At 31.7% G+C, this 19,940-nt stretch overlaps 1 protein-coding gene across 1 annotated transcript in view; it reads right to left on the reverse strand.

Moving 5' to 3' along the window:
- Positions 1 to 178: 178 nt before the first annotated feature.
- LOC107436708 (glutathione hydrolase-like YwrD proenzyme) overlaps positions 179 to 19,940 on the reverse strand; it is a 54,990-nt gene continuing 35,228 nt past the window's right edge. Inside the window, exons 6-11 of the mRNA XM_043043330.2 lie at positions 16,862 to 17,117; positions 15,803 to 15,974; positions 8,664 to 8,820; positions 5,645 to 5,815; positions 2,281 to 2,378; positions 179 to 483 (exon numbers count right to left, since the gene is read on the reverse strand). Coding sequence (XP_042899264.1) covers positions 249 to 483; positions 2,281 to 2,378; positions 5,645 to 5,815; positions 8,664 to 8,820; positions 15,803 to 15,974; positions 16,862 to 17,117 — 1,089 coding nt within the window. The 3' untranslated portion in view covers positions 179 to 248. The remainder of the gene's footprint in view (positions 484 to 2,280; positions 2,379 to 5,644; positions 5,816 to 8,663; positions 8,821 to 15,802; positions 15,975 to 16,861; positions 17,118 to 19,940) is intronic.

Below are 19,940 nucleotides of genomic sequence, written 5' to 3' on the forward strand. Positions count from 1 at the left end.
ACTTTTATTTCGTTTTTTTTATTTTTTATATATTCATAATATCAAGTTGAATAAAAAATTTGTTTGCTAAAACGTTTAAACTAGCTCTCCTGATGAAGAATAAGCGTAATCCTTTGGTTTAAGTAGTGATTATATGTTCTTGAAACTTGTGAAGGAAAAACAATCGTTATTACATGAATAGTATTGAAGTATTTCTATAAAATTTATTTAATTGTAACATTAATTGCAAAAAAAAACTTGAATCACATTTAAAATCCCATTGCGCTGCTATCCACTCGATAATCTGCACCAGACCACCAACTGTGTCGACTTCTGGCATCAGAATCCTTGTCAAAAAGTGTGGAACGTGCTATAACATGTCCTTTACCAAATATTTCTCTTTTGTGCTGTGTGTATTGGCGAACAGTGTGTCCTTTCTTCTGCAGAGATGTGATGACCCCTTCGTCAATACCACCTTCAAGACAGATGACGTTAAAGGAAGTTCTGAAAAATGGAATATTTTGTTTAAAGAGTTTATGGATTTAAAATTGCTTTAACTCGATTGTGCTTAGCGTTTATTTAAAATAATGGTTCTTTTTATTTAGCAAAAAGTTCATTTTTAAGCGAAGCAAAACTAAATTTCTTTTTGACAGTTTGACCTTTTAAAAGTTCCTTTTATTTCGTTTTTTTTATTTTTACAGACATGCAGTCTTATTACAAGGACACCTTTTGTATAACATAGAGCAGAAATTAGAGAAGGTGATCATGAATATGCAGCAAAGGCTATGACTGGTTTCGAACCCGCTACCTCCTCGCTACAGAATGTTTGGCCGATTGGCGAGACTCGATCGACCAGGGAGGCCCCGACTCCTTAAAGTTCTTTTTTAAAATATTTTGATGCAAAGGAGGATTGTTTTTTTCTTTCCTTTGTTACGTGCACTCTTCTGGCAAAATATTTTTGGGAACTTCGAGTTTTACTTACTTATTTTTCTTTTGCAAAAATACAACAAAAAAGCGCGCAATTTTACAGAAATTAAAATTTTGTGAGTTATTGTTTTATATAACATTGAAAAATTAACACAATTGGTAAAAAGTGTTTGATTCAATGTAGTAAAATGTAAATAATACTGGGAATTTTTTTTCTGTTGAATAAGATTTTTTAAACTGATCTTATGATAATTTCGCGTTGCTGACTTCAAATCTGCAATCGGTTTCACACTACACATTTCAGTTTTTATGCAATTGTATACTTGCAACGGATGATATGGTTCAGTCTAATTACGTGATTGTGTACGTCGTATTAACGGTACAGCTTTAAGGGCTGGGAATCACGCTGAATTAATTTTTTTTTGTACCAGATTTAATTGGACACCTGAACCTGTGTGAGTCGAACCTGATTGATTTATAAAATAACTATGAGATGTTTATTTATCAATTTACGGGACTGCAAACTTCAAACAAAAAATTTAGGAAATAAAAGACAAAAGAATTGTAGCCATGTAATCATATTCAGACTGAAACGACTCCTATTATAATTACATTTTTTAAAATAAAAAAAATGGTTGATTATAAGACTCTCTGTTTAAAAGATAGAGGGCGGTGAACATTGTGGGGCAGTTTTTATGCCACCACCCCTGAAAGAGTAAACCCTTGGACGAAGAATTTTTATTAAACATACTTTTCATTATTTTGTTTTAATTTGGGCTAAAATAAGAGAAAAATATTGCATCAAGCATTTTAATAATTCAGGGTTACGAAATACACCGGTGTCCTTTTCTGCATTAAAGGTAAAATCTTTCCAACACGGCTCACTTCCAAACAATAATTTTTCAAATTTGCAGTTATTCAGATCTAAGGGGAACATCATGATTGAAATTAACTTAATTTACGAAATCAAATATTGATACATTTTTGAATGTAAACAAGCAAAAAAATCTTCAAACTGCTTTTTTTAAATTATTATTTCAGTACAAATATAATTCCAATGCTCTAACAAATTTTTTTTTAGAAAATATTAGACTATTTTTAAAAATACCAAAATATTTTTTTGCTTGTAACTAGAGCGTTACGAAAAATACATCTATAGGAACACCGGTGTTACATCTACGTTAAAGGGTTAAGTGCTACAAAGAAGCGTGAAATTTGGATGCTATGATTTTTTACCACTCGTTTTAGTTTTATGCATTTGACTCGATTATCACTATGTTGTTTTATGAGGCAGAACAAAATTTTCTTAAAGTTACTTTTATGAAGCAAATATTTTGGATTATAGCAAATTTGATTAAAAAAAATGTTGCTTACTGATAGGTCACATTTGGTCTAGGATCACCGACAAAAAATCTTGGTTGATTCAACGCCACCTGAGGATCCATTCCAAAGATTACCATGTTCAGTAAAACCTATAAACAAAACAATGGACTAAGCTGTTTAGCTTTTACTTTTACTATCAAAAGTTTATACACTATTCTTAACTGCAAACCTGTCAACTATTAGGAGATTCGTAAAGAGTTTTTTTTTCTTCCCAGTGGTAGTAAAATAACTATTGAAGTGATATTACAGGTAAATACTTGATTCATTTTTTTTGCCTTCACTAAAAGCACTTTCCTTTATTTAGCAAAAATTGGGTGCCTGGGCCGCGCAGCGGCCCCTAACCCATACATCGTGAAATTATATACAATGATTTAAAAACATTTTGATATAAGCAACATTATGGTGGCTTTTAAATCTAAAAGCACTCATACTCATATGTGATAGTTATCTTAGCATCTGCCCCGCTAGGGGCTCTAACTAATTAATCTGAATGGAAATAAATAATAAATCGCCGAAGCGCAACTGAAAGGTGAAAGTTGGGGTTCAGTATCTTTTACTGAGAGAAAATTAAAATGAAGTAGTGAGATTGAACAAACAAGTTTAAGAGAGAGAAGAGGTTTTGTGGCAGACTGCCACGCCTCTGTTCGAGGTATTACCCCGAGCTTCTCAGGTGCACAGTAGCCACATAGCCTTAGAGAAAAGGAGAAATACATAATAATTTACAAGTATTTACAGTTATTTACAAAATTTACGGGACAAAACTTCGTCGGATAGGAAAAAGGCGGTTGCCGTGCTATATTTTATGTTGTCTTTGATGAGCTCAAAAACAAAATTTTTAAAGTAATTGCACGTATGACAAGAGAGTACATCTCTGAAGAAACTTGCATATAGTTCAGCTACGTGCTCATCTATTTTGTTGATTTTTAAATCTCGCCTTAGATCTTTCATTCTCATGGATTTGGGGGCTCCAGTGATATATCTGAGGAATTTATTTTGAGTAATCTCCAGTTTCTTTTTTTGAGTAACAGTGGTTGTGCTCCATGCAAGGGCTGCGTAGCTGATGATCGGTTCCAAAAGCACAATAAGATAACTAGCTTGTCTTCGTTATGTATTTTTAAATGTAGTGGTAGTAAGAAGTATATTAAATTAAATTTATTTAAGCAGGAATTAAGCTTGACTGTAAAAATTTCGCTACCACATTAAATGTGAAAATAAAATGTATTTGAAAATCCAAAATAGTCAATTGATTCATTACTCTTAATTATACAGGGTTGTTCTAAAATGATGGGCAAAATTTTAGGAAGTGATAGTATACACCCAAGCAAACATTTTACTTATCAAAGAATGCATGGTCGAAAACAAACCGCTAGAGGGCGTCAAAGTTTATGTTCTTATATGAGGCAAAAACACACAAAGAACGATGAAGTTAAGTTATAAAAGCAAATTTAATGGCATGTGATTACAATAAGTGTTCAAAACAGTGGCCGGCAGCGGCTATGCACGTAATACAACGTCGAAGAGAAGATAGGCAACATTCTGAAACACACCAGGCATATCACGAACTTTCCCTGCAGCTGCCGAAAGCTTGGCGACAAGTAACGCAGTGCAGTAACTCGCAACAGAAATGGAGCTTTCACGTTTGCATCAAACAACTTTCCAAATGCGCCAGCATCTTTGCGTTTAGTTTTCGAGCATGCATTCTTTGATAAAAATTGTTTGCTTGGGTATGTACTGTCACTTCCTAAAATTTTGCCCATCTTTTTAGAATCACCCTGTATACACAATCCAATTTTTTTTGTTATTAACTATATTGTTTAAAATAGTAGAAAAATAACGAGGGAAAAATTCTATTAATCAATAAAGTAGTAATTTTTAAACATGGTTAAAAGCAAAACGTTATTAAATAAAACGCTACGTTATTGATTAGTTAAGGACAAAAAATAATTTTTCATAAAAAATATTTTTTTAGAACAGGAGAAGAAAAATTGTAAAAATATTTGTTTGTCTTTTTAAAATGTAATTGATAGTTAAAATATTGTTAATTGGTGTAAAACGTAGTCAATTAAAACATTGCGCTAACATGTAGTTAATTAAAACGATGGTGCATATATGAATTAGTATGCTTTTAAATAGTCTTATGGTATAGGAATTATACTGCAAGTATTTGGACTAATTTTCAAGATTTTAATTTTTTAAAAAATCAGAAACTACCTATTCATTACGATTTATTTTATTTACCATTTATTTTATTTTTATTAACAATGTGATAACTTTAAAAAAAAAATCAATTAACAATTAAGAAATCAGAATTTTAAATTTAATTATTTTACCTAATTTTTTTTATCTGGATTATTAAATCTTAAGTTATTTTAAGTTGTATTAAACACTGCAAGCATTCAGAGCTTTAAGGGGGAATATCACTGTAAAACTTTCACAAAAACTGGTTTAATTATTCTTACATAATTCAAAGAATGCACTTGGTAAGAAAACTTATTAAAATATTCAAATTGAAGATCTTATATATGAAAATGAAACAGGTTTTTTTTTACAAGCACACAGAACATGTTGACTCTTAAAACTCAGAATATATTCTGCAACTCCTAAAACTCGCAGAATATATTCTGATGCAAAAATTATACAACTTACCAAATTCTATTATAAATTAATTAAATATTTTGCGAAAAACATTAAGCATTGAATTTATCAAAGCACGAAAGATGCGGTCATTTTAACCACAAACCTATTTTAATATGCGAGTGGTGCTACCGTGGCGGGAATACCTCCGATTGTTTGCATTGCCCTGCTGTTTATTTTTAAAAAGTACAGTTTTCCGGACTTATAATAAGATATAAATTCTGAACCATTCATTCTAAATATATTTCGGCACTTGAAAATATATTATTTAAATGGAGGAAAAATAAGACTAAGAGCCGCGGTGATTCAGTGATTTGAACTTTAGCCTCCCAATGAGGTAACCCAGGTTCGAATTCCAGTAGTGGCTAATTTTTACGAATTCTGCTTCCTGCTCGCACAGACCACATAGTTGATGTAAAATAAACTCAGTGGCAGACTGATCATCTTTTAGAATCCTCAAACCGTCTGGCTAACTGTGAAGGATTTCGCGTTATCCTTCTCTATGTAACGCAAATGCTGGTTAATTCCATCAAAAGTCTTCCACGAAGGCTAGTTTGTCACGAAGCCTGCCTTAAATATGCTAATTAACTAGTATCGACGATATTTTAAAATACAAAATAATGCATTTATGCATTAAGTCATTTTTTAAAATTTATATGAATATGTTTGAACATTTAAATATTGAGCATCGCGAACTACAAAAACATAAGATTTTAAGTACCTGAACATGACCTTGAGGTTGCATCCATCTGCCTATTACACCCATTACTGCTACCAATTCCTTGGTGTTAACATCTGTGACTAGAGCAGGAATAATACTATGAAGTGGAAGTTTGTATGGTCCGTGGGCATTATTACTCTCTCCATCCAAGCTCATATATTTTGCTCTATCCTGGAAAATAAGTTTTTATGCTCAAAAATCATTCAGTAAACTTTTTCATTTGATTAAATGCTTATGTTCCACGATTGGAACATGTCTCTTTTTCAAAGTGCTAACTCAAATCTTTCATTCTTAAAACTTGCAGTTTGTAGAACAGAATATTACAATGCACCAAAATTTATTATTTTAAAAAATTAGATATCATGTGATATGTATATAAGAATGCCACTGGTGACGAAAAATGCACAAAGCGGTGGAAACTCAATTCATACACATATATTTTAATTATTTCATAAGCCACTCATTAGTAATTACCACTATTATTTACATTTAAAATTCTTCTTATTTTTAATCAACTTCATTATTAATCTGAAATTAATATTATTAAATAAACTACCAACTCCCTTCTCTTTCTAAAAAATAGTTTTTAGTGGTTATGGAATTAAATTATTCTTCTTATACTAAGAGAATTCAAAGTTTTATATAAATGATAATTTATTGCAGTCATCTTGTAGTGACACTTTTAAAGAATGGGCGTAATTATCTTTATTTTACAACTTTTACTATTTAATTTGTAATCAATTTATTATTACTTTTTCAGAAAGTGGAGCAGTTTGCCATCTCTGTTTCAATAAACTAAAAAAAAAAGTTGCTAATATTAACCCCATTTAGTATATTTATGAAATTCTCGTCGTCCTAGACAAATCTGTATATATCTCCTTCTGAAATCAAACATCTGTTGCATTTTTTTTAAACAAAATGAGTAGCTCACTGAAGGAAATGTCTATTTAATTTGTATGCAAACCCACAGCCACTGTTATCTTTAAGACGCTTTTTACACTAGTGCAAAATTAGAGAGCAACGGATAAACGTATAAGACTGAGGAAATTAATTTAGTCGAGCACTTTATCACAATAGAATTGGGAAACAGGTTTTTGGGAATGGCTTGGTTTGTTTGAGCGAACAATAGAATAATTTTAGAGTATACTTTCAAAAATCTTTTTAATAATTATGTATTTAAAAACTATTTTAAATACAATTAAAACTTTAGTACTTTTTAGTTACACAATTTTTAATTCGGAAGGAACTATTTGTTTACAGGGTTGCCAACTACTACACTTTTTGCAAAATATTTTACTGAATAAGTAGACAATTACAAATTAAAGCATTCAAAATTTTTGGTAATTTTGCCGATATTTTTAAAAGTTTCACCGCGAGGTAGCTGGATTAAAGTGGGTTTTATGTAAACTCTTGAACCAATCACATCTTGTTGTGTGGAAAATAACTTTGAATCAAAATTACTCGATAAACAATCATCCATTTAAGCAAAATTTACTACTACTAGAAAAAAAATTTCCCACAAAGCGTAAGAAGTTGGCAACCTGGTGTTTATCGTCAAGTTTCGTATGCACCTGGAAAAAATTAAAAAGTGGTAATTCTAATATAAAAAAATTATGTTATATTATAATTGTAAATACCATAATATTTTGATAAATTTTAGCTTAATGTAGATCTATACTCTACGTTTTCATTTTGTAATTCTGAAGTGAAAACTATGATTATCAACTTCTTTATAACAATATATTCATACCGGCGCCCCCATTGCCGAGCCGTTTTGCCTATCCGTCAAACAGTCAGTAGCCTGGAAGTAGGTGGTTTGAATACAATTGTGAACCCGGATGTATCTATCTCGAATTTATGCTATGTATTCAACTTGAGAAAGACCTATAAGCCGCTTTGTAATGAGCACACAAGTCAGCATATCTATGTGTAACAATAAATAAATTGATACAACTTTCTAAGTTTTTCCAGGTGCATACGAACTCTGGTTTATTTTAGGCAAACAAATTCAAGGGTTGCTAAGCAGAGGACAAAGCCTCCTTGTAATAATTTACCATTAAATCTCATTGAGTAAAGGCTCAGAGATTTTTCATAGTCAATGTGGTGGTTAGTAGTCCGAAATATTCACTTCACTCATTGTAAATCGGCTAAGGAATGTTGTTTTGTTAGTGTGGCATATTTTCATCATTTTTGTTTTAGAATTTTTTTTAAATACTTAAAGAATTGGCCAAATTAATGTTTTTATTATTTGATTCTTTGTTTAATACATTTGATTTCAAAAGTTCACGCATATACATGAAACCCCTGAAAATCAAGTGGGGATGTTTTTAAATGATGGCAATTATTATTATGTTTTAAGAACTATCCTCTCACTCGTCAATTTAAAGTTATTTTATTACCCCTCAGAAAAAGGAACCTATAGGAGGATCGTAATATAATGGATCAGTCCTAAAGCATTTATGCTAGATTAATTGTGAAAAAATAGATACTTCAATTTCATAGTTTTTTTTTAATTTTGGCGAAACTATTTCCATGTATATGCTCCAAGCAAACATTTCGCCAAAGTGACGAAATGACTATCGTCACTTTATCTAGAGAACGAATTTCATTAAAAGTTAAGAAATATTTCGTCATTCGATCGTCTAGTCTTCATTCTAGTTTTTTCATTCTAATTAATAATCTCCCACATACACCGTGATGAGGCATAGCCACCATCCACAGCCATTCGGTGGCTATGGATGAGGTTCCGAGTTGAGGAAACATTTTCGTCATAGATTGTGAGATCGCGGTATGTCACAAATCACATGATTTTATGACGAAACGATTCTCAAAATTAACGAAATACTGCACAAGGATCACCGAATCGTCAAAAATAAAAATTTTATTTCTGAGAGTGTTGCGGAACCATGTTACTGTTACTCTTTATTACACAATTTCTGCTAAAGGAGAAAGTTTGATAATTTTTTTTAGCTTTATCCAAGATAGATAAGGTTCTTGAAAAATCTAATTGTTTTATTACGTGTAACACAAATCCGCAGTCATCAGGTATGATTCCCGTTCCAAAGTTCGATGACACACTGCAGACGAAAGAGCACCCGTTCCCTTCTGCATCAACAGCTGCCACATATGAAGTATCACATCCCCCAGACAGCGGCACACTTCCTCGTAATACACTTCTGAAATAAACATTCAAAAGAAAATTGAACGGTTTGACATAAAAACCATGATAAGCTATGTTTTCAAATTGTCCCAGAGTGTGTTTTTAACACATTGCATGCGGGCAAGTATTGCTGTTATAGATCAAATTTTTTTCTAAAAATAGTATACAAGATTTCATAAAAGTTGGAACAAATTTGTCTCCATATCTACAACTTCAATTATAAAAAAAAATTTGCGACGAGCGACTGTTGTACTGATTACTTACAAAATGAATAATTTATGTTTGTGGTAATCACAAATGAATTTTTTTTCTTCTTTTTTTTGTGAAACAGAGTGAAAATGAAGTAGTTTTGCTACCACTTTTTAAAGTGGTGAGTTAATGTATTTTTGAGGTTATAAGGTTGATTTTGAGGTTTTAAGGTCGAAGTTAATTTCGAAAATAACTTTGAAAAATGAACCTCCCAAGGTTTAAAATCAAGGTGTATGAGATAATTTTGAGATTGATAGAAATCTACCTTAGAAAGAGATTGTTTTGGAAGTGTACGCATCATTTTTTCTTCACTTCAAACAAATAAATGTATTTGAGATGCAAATAATTTCACCCGATTTCATCCAAAAGTATTGCTGAGTTATATATGAGGTTGAAACTGAAGTTAATTGATGAGATTATTTTTGGTACAAAGTGTATTAAACAAAGTGTACAAAGTGTATACCTCATTAAGTGTATTTTTTTACACCTGTCAACCTCAAGAAACCTCAAAAACACTTTTTTGAAGTAAGGGAAAACCCTATTAAATCGAATTTACTAAATCAAGAATCATATTTTAAAAGTCTACAACTCGAAAATGTTTATCCGCTGCTCGGAGCAAGTTGGCATCTCTTTTTTAACTCTTTCCAGAACAATAAATTTCGACTGTAAATTTTAGTCAGGCAAGACAATAGCGACCTTAGATAATACTTAAATTTTCAGTAAAGTGATATGCTCTCTGCTGTTTATAGAATAGTTGTTGCCAAACGTTTGAAAACAGTTATACAACTTAAGTGGTTCGTAATATTTGTTGCAACAATGATTACAACTCTAGTGGTTCATAACATTGTTGTCAAACTGCACCGGAAAGGGTTAACAGGAATGCATTTTTTTTGTAATTGCTTTGCATTGGAATAAGAAATGCAGTGTTTGAAATCCTTTATCGCAACCATGAATTTTCACCAAATCGCAGAATAAATAAGATGCTAGAAACATAAAATTTTTAATAATTATAAGAAATAAAACTGCTGTTCTTGAAANGGCAACCTGTTTGTCCTTAAGGGCGCAATACTAAATTTGAAAATCACCGAGGGCGCATATTTTACAGATAATCATGCACAACTTGTAATTTTGAACCCAATCCAAAAGACAAGGGAACTTCTGTATCAGGTATTGGGAAAAAATTACCTTTGTGGAGGATTTTTTGATGGAACTAACTCTCATTGGCATTACATGAAGCGGAAAACCTCCACACATGACGGACTCTAACACATGATCCGTCTACCACCGAGGATATTTTACGTCAGTACTGTGATCGGTGCAAGTTCAATCGAAATGCAATCTTAATCGAAATTCGCTGTTCCGTTAAGGGTTAAAGAATTTCAATGTATTAGCTTATTTTTATATATAACGTTGCGCTAAGAATGAACCTAATCCAGTCCGTAAACAGAGATGAGAACTACTTCGGATTCTACAAAATATTTTTAAAAATGGTAGGAAACTATAAAACAACTAAGCCGAATTTCGGTGAGCTTAGCCAATTTTTTAAAAAAAGAAAAGAATGTAGGAAAGTGGCAATATATATAAGCCTATGAATTGCTTAGAAGCAGTTGTGATTGTGAAAGCCCCATAAATCAAATTTACAAAACAAAGAATTATTGGTTTATTAGCAAAAATTAAACATACATTTTTGCTACCAATAGAAAATATTAATTTGCAATGCGGATCCAGTTGGTATCCCTCGCGTTTCAAAAAGAGCTAGATCGGTCATAGTTTGTCAAAGATTTGTGACATAGATTTTACTATTGCATTACAGAATAGGAGGTGCTCGAAAATGTTTTTCTTAGAATGTGGGAGCACATTAAGTTCATTTTCTCAAGAATAATACAACGTTAAATTAATATTTTGAACTATATTAATTATAAAAAATTTATAAGTATCTACCACTTTTATTTTACACAATATATAAATAAAATTTCTTTAAGCAATTAAAAATTATGAGCGGCTGAATGTCAAAGTTAAATACATAGCAACCAACTATAATCGGTTGCTGAGACTTGAATAAGAATCATTTTGGAGTTATTAACGCCTGAATGCAGGACGGGAAAGAGAAAATACTAGTAGAAGAACTGTTTCAATATTAGATAATATTCGGGAGGAGTTAATCTATTCTCAACAATAACAATTCACTGTAAGGAAATTTATCACGGCGAAGAAGCAATTCAATATAAAAATTGCATCCTTTAAAAACAATTGGTAGTTATGGATTTTTATTATTCCCGAAAAAAAACTGAAAAATGAAATTTATTGTTACCAGTTTTTACTCCGGTGCGTTGCCAAGATGAGACAATCTAGGGTGAACGTGTTAAAAAAAAGTGTTAGGAATTTCAAACTCAGTTTCCGGAGGTCCCTTAAAATTGATATAGTGATGTTCAGCTTATTGCTAAAACAGTGGCAATCAATTAACACGTTTAATGCCACGCTAATTTCACATGGCTTGCTCGTCTGGCCACACTGTAAATAACTACAAACTAAATTTGCAAATATAGACAGATTTTGCTAGTTTATAAAAGGTTTAGCATGACATATCTGAAAAAAAAAATGGTGAATTATATATGCATACGAAAAATCTACTAAATTGAATTTAATAAACCAAGAATCACAATAATTAAGTAAATTTTGAATAAATTTTCTGAAATTCCATAAAAGAGTGTAAATTTTATAGTTCTATATCATGTCAGCTGTCAGTCAGCTGTTTTTCGCGGCCTATGTGAAAGGTCAGTGTCAGCAAGCGGTGGTAGACGCAGCCTAAATGTAATTTCAGTGTCACCCACCGGTGGTTGACGCGGCCTAAATGTAATTTCAGTGTCAGCCACCGGTGGTTGATACGGCCTAAATGGAAAGTCCAGTGTCAGCCACCCATGGCTGACGCCGCGCTCAACGTGTTAAATGCTATAAATTTTCACCCCTTCCGTAACATAACTTTTTTTAATTCAGTTATAACATGGTTGCCACGTGCGACCTAAAGTGGTAAAAGTGCTAACTAATAAAATTTAAGATTTTATAAAAATAAATTAAATTTTTGCAAATTTTTAAAGCATTTTCGTTTTTAATTTAATATTGAAAATGGATGCTAACTTTTTTTTTTCGTTTCGCCGAGTCAGTTTGACACGGGTGACTAAAAAAATCAAAATTTTATTAAAGTGATTAAAATTAGCAATTTTTTATAGCATATTTTATTCAGTTTACTTTTGAAAGTGAAAACAGAAAATGTTTTTGTTTTAATGTTTTTGTTTTGTTGTTTATTTGAAATGTTGTTGTGGCTTATCCTCCACCTGTATGCCAGACAAGATCCATTAGACTGTTACCCCTCAGAAAATCGAAAACCAGAAGGGAAGAAGCGTATACGTCCTTCCTAAAAAGACCCAAACAGTCCAGGATGTGTTCTGCAGAGGTCTGCTCAACATGTCATCTAGAACAGAATGCAAAGAATCATCCTGCCCTCAAAGAACGAGAGACTCTTTGCGTGTCCTCTTGCCAATCTTAAAATGCCGTTCGTGAGACTCTGTCACAGTTAAGAACAAACGAAGAGCCATGTTGACAGGGAGAGGTCCTCTACTCCTTTCAAATTTCAGATTTGACTTTAGATTAATTCTCTGAGTAGGTCGGGCGGAAAAGGAAGGTGTAGACTGTAGAGTGACTACAACCCTATTTGGCTAAGCGACCCGCTTGCTCATTTGCCATAGATGTCAACGTGGGATGGAATCCGCTGAAAATGAACATCGTGGAGCTTTGAAATAAGTTTAAGAAGGATGAAAATGATAGTTTTTTTTTTATCTCCAACTGTATTCAGTTGTTAAGGTGTTGAGACTATCCGAAAGAATTCAGCGTTCTCCGAAGTCACGTTCGTTGCGAGCAATTTCGAGGCTTTGTTCGATTGCAATAAGTTCACTTTTAAAGACTAAAGAAGAATCAGAGTTACAAAAACAGACAAATTTAAATAAAAACATGAATTAATTTGAAATTAATTTCATCATTAGAATTAGCAACCTCTTAAAGCTAATTTTTATTAGTTTTTCTACTTTGAAGTCGATGCAAAGAATGTTTTAAATGTGAATAATTCAAAATGAAAGTCACAGTGGTTGCTACGATTGAATAATTAAAGGGAAAATAAATTGAGTTTCTACCACTTTTTAAATTTATAGTCGCCTGCGGTATCCCATTATTCTCACAATATTAAGTTAGAATAACGTCTCTGTTGTAATAACCATTCTCCTTTTTTTGTTACTTCTGTTATAATAACTATTCTCACTATAATTCTGCGTTATTCAATTATAGTGGTTGTCGGGGCCACTAACGATTTTCATTGTTATTCGTTTATAAACTTTGATTATTGATCGTATTACTAAATATTATTTTATGGTTAATTGGAACCATACTTTGAAGTATAGAATATCATGATTCATTCGGAATCATTTAATGGGTTAACTTTTTTCGTTATTATTATTATTGTTTTCAATAAAAACTGTTGTTATTGTTTATGAGCTATTTCCTTCAGTTATTTTATTGTTACCAATGGATAATTACTTATTAAGGTAGGTTGGACCCTCCAGTGGTGATCCGGAATGCTTCATGTTAACTTTTTAAAATCATAAAATACATTTTGTGACAGAAATTTGAAGACCAGAGTGATAATTTTAAGGCACCACTGGGCTGCTTTCACTTCTATGAGGCCCGACTGATAGAGAATGAGGCTTTCAAAAGAATGGAAACGACGTTTTAAGTGTTAACTTTTTCAGTTTTAAAAAGCAGTCTTAAGAATATTGGTTCTAAAAAAAAGACTATCTAAAGGTTCTATTCTTATCAAAATTAATATGATTTCGATTTATTTTGACTACCGTTACATTTAAGTATTTGAATTACATATAAATATAAGCTGACTAGCATATATATGTTAAAATATAAATATATATGTTAAAATTTTTTGAAAATAGTGGTAGTCAAAAAGATTTTAAATTAAGTTAATAAATGCAAGGAATATATAGAAATAAAATTTTACGCCAAGAAAAATAAAATTCCTGCTGACTGTAGGATTGCACCACTAGGACTAGTAATTCTGAAGGGAGTGCTGAATTAAAGCATTTCCCATTAGTCTTGAAAAATCTGGGAATCCTGATAGATTTACTTCGACCGAAAACTAGCTATTACTGAAATGGTTTTACAGCCGACTTTCACCCCTGGTACTGTTGCCTCATGGAAAGTATATTTCAATGTGAACTTAATTTTAATTGAAATGGTATATCCCTACCAATATAACAAAGCTTTTTTGAAAAAAGTAAAAGTTGCCATCTGTGATTGTTAATAAGTTTTTCCTTGCTCTATATAGAGTTGACATGGAACTTTAATATTGTTTTTCACTTCTTCAGCAAATATTTCATTTCGTTCCTAAACATGCTAGAAATGAAAAAGTTTTGCAGTCAGTTTCGCATTTTTTCCCCGGGGAACAAACAGACTTGTTACATGCAATTTTGCGATCATACAAAAGTTTAAAAAGTAGTCGCAAATTTAGCTCGTTTTCACTCTAATTTTCACAGATGAAACTCGTTTGTTGTTATTACAAATACAAATGATTCAGAAGGTATGCAATCAGTATAACAGATTTACATGACGTAAAACTTCGTTTAAACTGAAGTTGTAGCTATAGAGGCAAATTTACCTCAAATCTTAAAAAAAATATAGACGACCATTTTTTAAAAATTTTACTATCTAAGAGTTGAATTACATTTTTCCGAAAATTACAGCAAAAGCTTCTCGCATGTTATATGTAAAATGAGGAAAAAAAAAATCCCCTTCAGTTAACATGCTTTGCTCTCCATTTTTTCCTTCTCTAAGGCTTATCACTATCTCATTATAGGGCCCTTTCATTAAAGACCATATTGTGTGAGTGACGTGTTACGAAATAAATAAGAAAATGAGAAAGGGTACTTCTAATTACCAAAAATGTACTGCAACATATAAACGGGGGTACGAGAGCAACTGTAGCCTTGACAAAGGACCATTGTAATGCTTCGTAGTCATAGCTATAATAGTTATTGGCCAGCGCATCAGTTATGAGGAACATTAAATCATAAATACACAGTATTCTGTGAAAAATAAGCTTTTGAACATAGTCACTATCATTTATTTTATTCTTAATTATATTGACTGTTTCCTTTGACAACTACACTTCCTAAGATTTTAAACAATAATCCTGCTCACACTGATATTCCCAACATGTCAACACACAGAACCACTGTAGCCTTGATAATGGGCCATTGCATTGCTCTGTTGTCATTGTATATTTTTTGTAGTAATAAGCCGGCGCATCACTATATGAAATAAAAAACGCTATTTTTTTTAATAAACGTTTCGTTATGATTGAAATCGTAAATGCATAGTATTCTTCCCAAAATAAACTGTTGAACATACCAACTGTTGTTTATTTTATTCCGAATTATTTCGACTGTTTCTCTGACTACAAAACTTCGTAAGATTTTGAACAATAATCGGGATCACACAGATAATCCCAACACGTCAACATATGGAACCACTGTAGCCGTGACAATGGACAATTGTATTGCGCTGTAGTCATTGCCGAGTTATTGGCTGGCTTATTATTGTTTGAAATCAAAGGGCTAATTTTTTGTAAAGGTGTGTCGAGCTTAAAATCATAAATATTACGTATTTTGACAAAAATAAACTTTTGAACTTACCCGTTGTAGTTTATTTTATTCCTAATTATTTTGACTGTTTCCGCTGACAACAACTCTTCGCAAGATTTTGAACAATAATCTGGATCACATAGATAATCCCAACACGTCAGGTAGGCGTACTTTAAAGATTCAGTTATTAAATGAATATAGTCTGCAGAGTTATGACCTAAAGCTGAAAGGGAAATATTTATAATTGTTCTAAGAAAGTTGAAAAAGTTTCCTGTCAAGTGAGCAAAAATTAATTAATTAAAGAAAATAGGAAAAATGAATATCCTGTATGATTTTTGATCTAATGATGGGAATTTCAGGTACTAGGACTCAATCCTAATTCTTCCAAGGCATAACCTTTAGCACGTTAATTAATTTATGCAAAGTATATTTTAAGTTAAAAAATCAAGCACAATAAAGGATTTCGGAAAGTAGTTCTTGTAGACATAGATTGAGTCCTAGTACGTGAAGATCCGATCATTAGATTAAAAGTTATTCATAATTTCTCTTTGATTTTAGAATAAAAATTATAAGACATAATAAGTAGGGAACGCATTTTTTGTTACATTTATACGAGTTCTTGATCTTACCTAATTCGGGTGTGGGGATTTTAAATCTGAAATTAGTTTTATTCAGAAAGCTGCATGTTTTTTTTTCTTCAGAATAATATTTTTAGTCTAGTTTCAGTTTTATTACATTTTTAGTTTACTTTTTTTTGTCTGACTGTACAATTTTATAAAGCCAGGCTCATGCATCACTGTCTTAGCCGCAGATAAGGATTCTTCTCGCTAATCCCAAAACATTAAAGAATGTGAATTCTATTTCCCACAGAGCTTTGCAAATTGTCTCTATCAATAAAACATAACCCACCATATCTTATGGATTAAGTTCTAATTCACCATTTATAAAACGTGTATTTTTCTCCGTCATCTTAATTACAAATCAATATAGTTAAACTAAATTGGTGAAACCGCTCACTTGATGCGATTGGCAACGTATGATTACAATTGAATAATGAAGTGATTGTGCACCAGGTTGCATAATGGAATAACTAAATGGAATAAGTCATACCTTTTAGATCGTACGTTTTAAGAACATTTAATGAAACCAAGGCGATTAGTCCCATGGTATTTGGTCTCATTTCCCAGACTCTAAAACCGTGAAAATCTATACTAAGTGCATCAGAAGGCACAGGTATTGGAGGATGTGTCAGATGATCTTTCATGTCTTCAGCTGTCAGTGTACCTCCGTTTCTTTGAACTTCTTTGGCGATTTGTTGGGCGGTGTTTCCGCAGTAAAACGATTCAGCTCCTGATTCCGCTATTCCCTTAAAACAAAATAAGATAAATTTAACTTTGGAAGAATAATCTTTAACCATTTTTTTTCTTCATATTCATGATTTAATTTTTTTGTTTATTGTATTTTAATGCTTCTGATTTTTACTTAAGTAGTGATGCCAACTTGCTGCACTTTGTAAAAAAAAAAAAAAAAAAAAAAAAAAAAAAAATAAAAAAAAAAAAAAAAAAAAGCATTTTCTGGTTGTGACTACGGAAATATCTCTAGAGGGAGGAACTCAGACACAAAGAATCCATTTTTTTATAACTGTTAATTTAATTTCATAAATATTAAGAAAAAAATTTCAATCTTAGAAGGAGCTAAGCTTAGAAGGTACCCTTTATTTATAAAATACGAGGGGGCTTAAGACTCCTCTGCACCCCTCCCATTTCCGTGATACCTGTTTTCTAGTGGTAGCGAAATTTAAGTTATTTTTAGTTTAGTAATTTTCATTTCAAGTCATTTTTCCTCCACTACATATCGAAAACTCAAATTATGATATGAAATGCTACTTTATTGGCAGACATATAAAGTAGGTGTAATTGTAAAAATATTATTATATATTCTACAAGTTACACAAGGTGGCCTCACTGGCTAGGTTCTCCATTTCATCTCTTTATTAGTTTCCGCATATTTCCTGTGATAAAGTTGAAAGCAATAAATAGTTATTTTTAAAAATAAATCTACTCCTCCCGAAAATTACCTGTTATTGAAATGATACTACTACGAGTTTTTTCTTTTCTTTTTCAGACCTGAATGCGTTAACCGAATATAAATGATGAGGTATTTTTTACGTAACTGCTTCCTTTTACGTTCTTCAAGAAAGTTTTTACCTAGTGGTGGTTAAATAATTATTGAGGAGATATTGTAGACAACTACTTAATTCATCATCACTTAAAACGCATTAAAATAACTGACTGGTCCTTTATATGTATATTTAAACTATTTAAATATAATGATAGTTAAATGTGTATTAAATAAAATTTATTAAAACAGGAATCGAGCACGAATGCAAAACTTTTGCTACCACATACATTAATTAAATCTCTTCATCTTAATATTCCTACTGCTATAAAAATTTTTCCCAATATGTTCATACGAACAGTGTATTATTTTAATGTTAGAACTAAAATAATTTTGTCCGCCACTACACATAAATCATTTAAATAAATAGAAAAACCATCATAGATCTTGTAAAATCATCATAGATATAATTAGATCTTGTTAAACTGATCTACTGTTGAGTGCTTGACTTCGTGTGCTAGTCGTCCCCACCACAGAGTATCGAAATTGTGATGGCATGTCATCGGATTATCTTCAGGGCTGTTTTCCAGGACGACGCCAATAGCCCATTCTGCAGCTCTAGTGCGACGTAAATGAAGTACTCCTACTGATTAGGAATTTCTTTCACCGAGCGGTCTAACAAATCCTCCAAACATGTGGGGGTAAAGGACTCGAAACGTAGCCCTAGATGCAAAGATGCCAACTTGCTCCGCTTTGTAAGAAAAGTATTTTCAAGTGCTAATGAAATTAAGGTTACTTTTAGCGTAATTGTCCTTTATTCTACTATTTACTAAAAGTTTTACCATTTAATTCTCTACCATTTTATTAAAACTTGAGCAGAAAGCGAAGCAGTTAGCTTCCATGGGGATGTATCTTTGTGATGGTTTTTTCTAATTTATGCTATCTGCTCTCTAATTTCTTTTAACTTATAAGCGGTCTTTGAAAGGAGCATACAAGGCAGTATAAGTATGAATAATGATAAATAAATATGTACAAATTAAAATGTCATAAAAACTCCATTTGTATTAAAACTTTTGAATTACGAAACCAAAACTATAATTAATATCCCTGTTTTCGTGCTTTTATTTGTGCTGCGTTTTTCACATTGTTTCTTCGCATATGTTATAAAGTGCATACTACCTTCGTTTGGATACATGCTAGATGTGATAACTTAGTTAATAAATGAATAGATCGGTTGGTGCTGGCTTCGACAGCATGCAGAGAACAAATAAAAGTGGATACTTTTATACTATATTATGCGGAGCAACAAAGTTGTATTCACGAGGCATAAATACTATTAAAAATTAAGTTACCAGTCCTTATACATGTTTTTAAAACTCAAAATTATAAAACCGATGCTTCATCCATGCCTGCCAACATTCACTCTTTTCGAGAATAGATTTTCCAAATGGTAGTAAAACAATTACCGAAAAACTATCCTCCTCAAAAATATGTTTATATATTAATCAGGTTGAAATTTGCTGTCGTAAGGACTAATATGCTTATATATATTTGTTGTAATTATTTATATGTACAGGTGGTCAAACTCATTTATAATTATTATTATAATTCAAAAAGTTTAGCTTAATAACATAAATTTAGCTACCACTTTAAATATGGAAATAAAATCTTCCGGGAAAACCGGAAGAGTTGGCAGCTATGCAATTAATATAATTTTTGTGCCATACACTACAATGACTATACATTAGACTCCATGGGTAGACATGCCAGATCTGATGAATTAGTGAAGACCAGAACAAGTTATAGTTTGATGTGATTTGGCTGTGTTTATAAGGGCTCATAATTATTGCTTTATTTATTTACTGAAGGGGAAGATCGACTCTTTCCCTTATTGTAGCGTGGTTTTGTTATTTTCTTGCTATTCAAATCTAGGAGCTCCTTATAATAAATCCGAAACTGTCGCAAATCTGCTTAGATGGCATAATTTGTGTTTTTATCACGCTTAGTTTAACTTCATTCATACATTGTTAACCCTCTCTTTGTTTGAATACTATGGATATATATATATATA

This window comes from Parasteatoda tepidariorum, chromosome 10 (genome assembly GCF_043381705.1).
Source record: "Parasteatoda tepidariorum isolate YZ-2023 chromosome 10, CAS_Ptep_4.0, whole genome shotgun sequence".
Taxonomy (NCBI): Eukaryota; Metazoa; Arthropoda; class Arachnida; order Araneae; family Theridiidae; genus Parasteatoda; species Parasteatoda tepidariorum.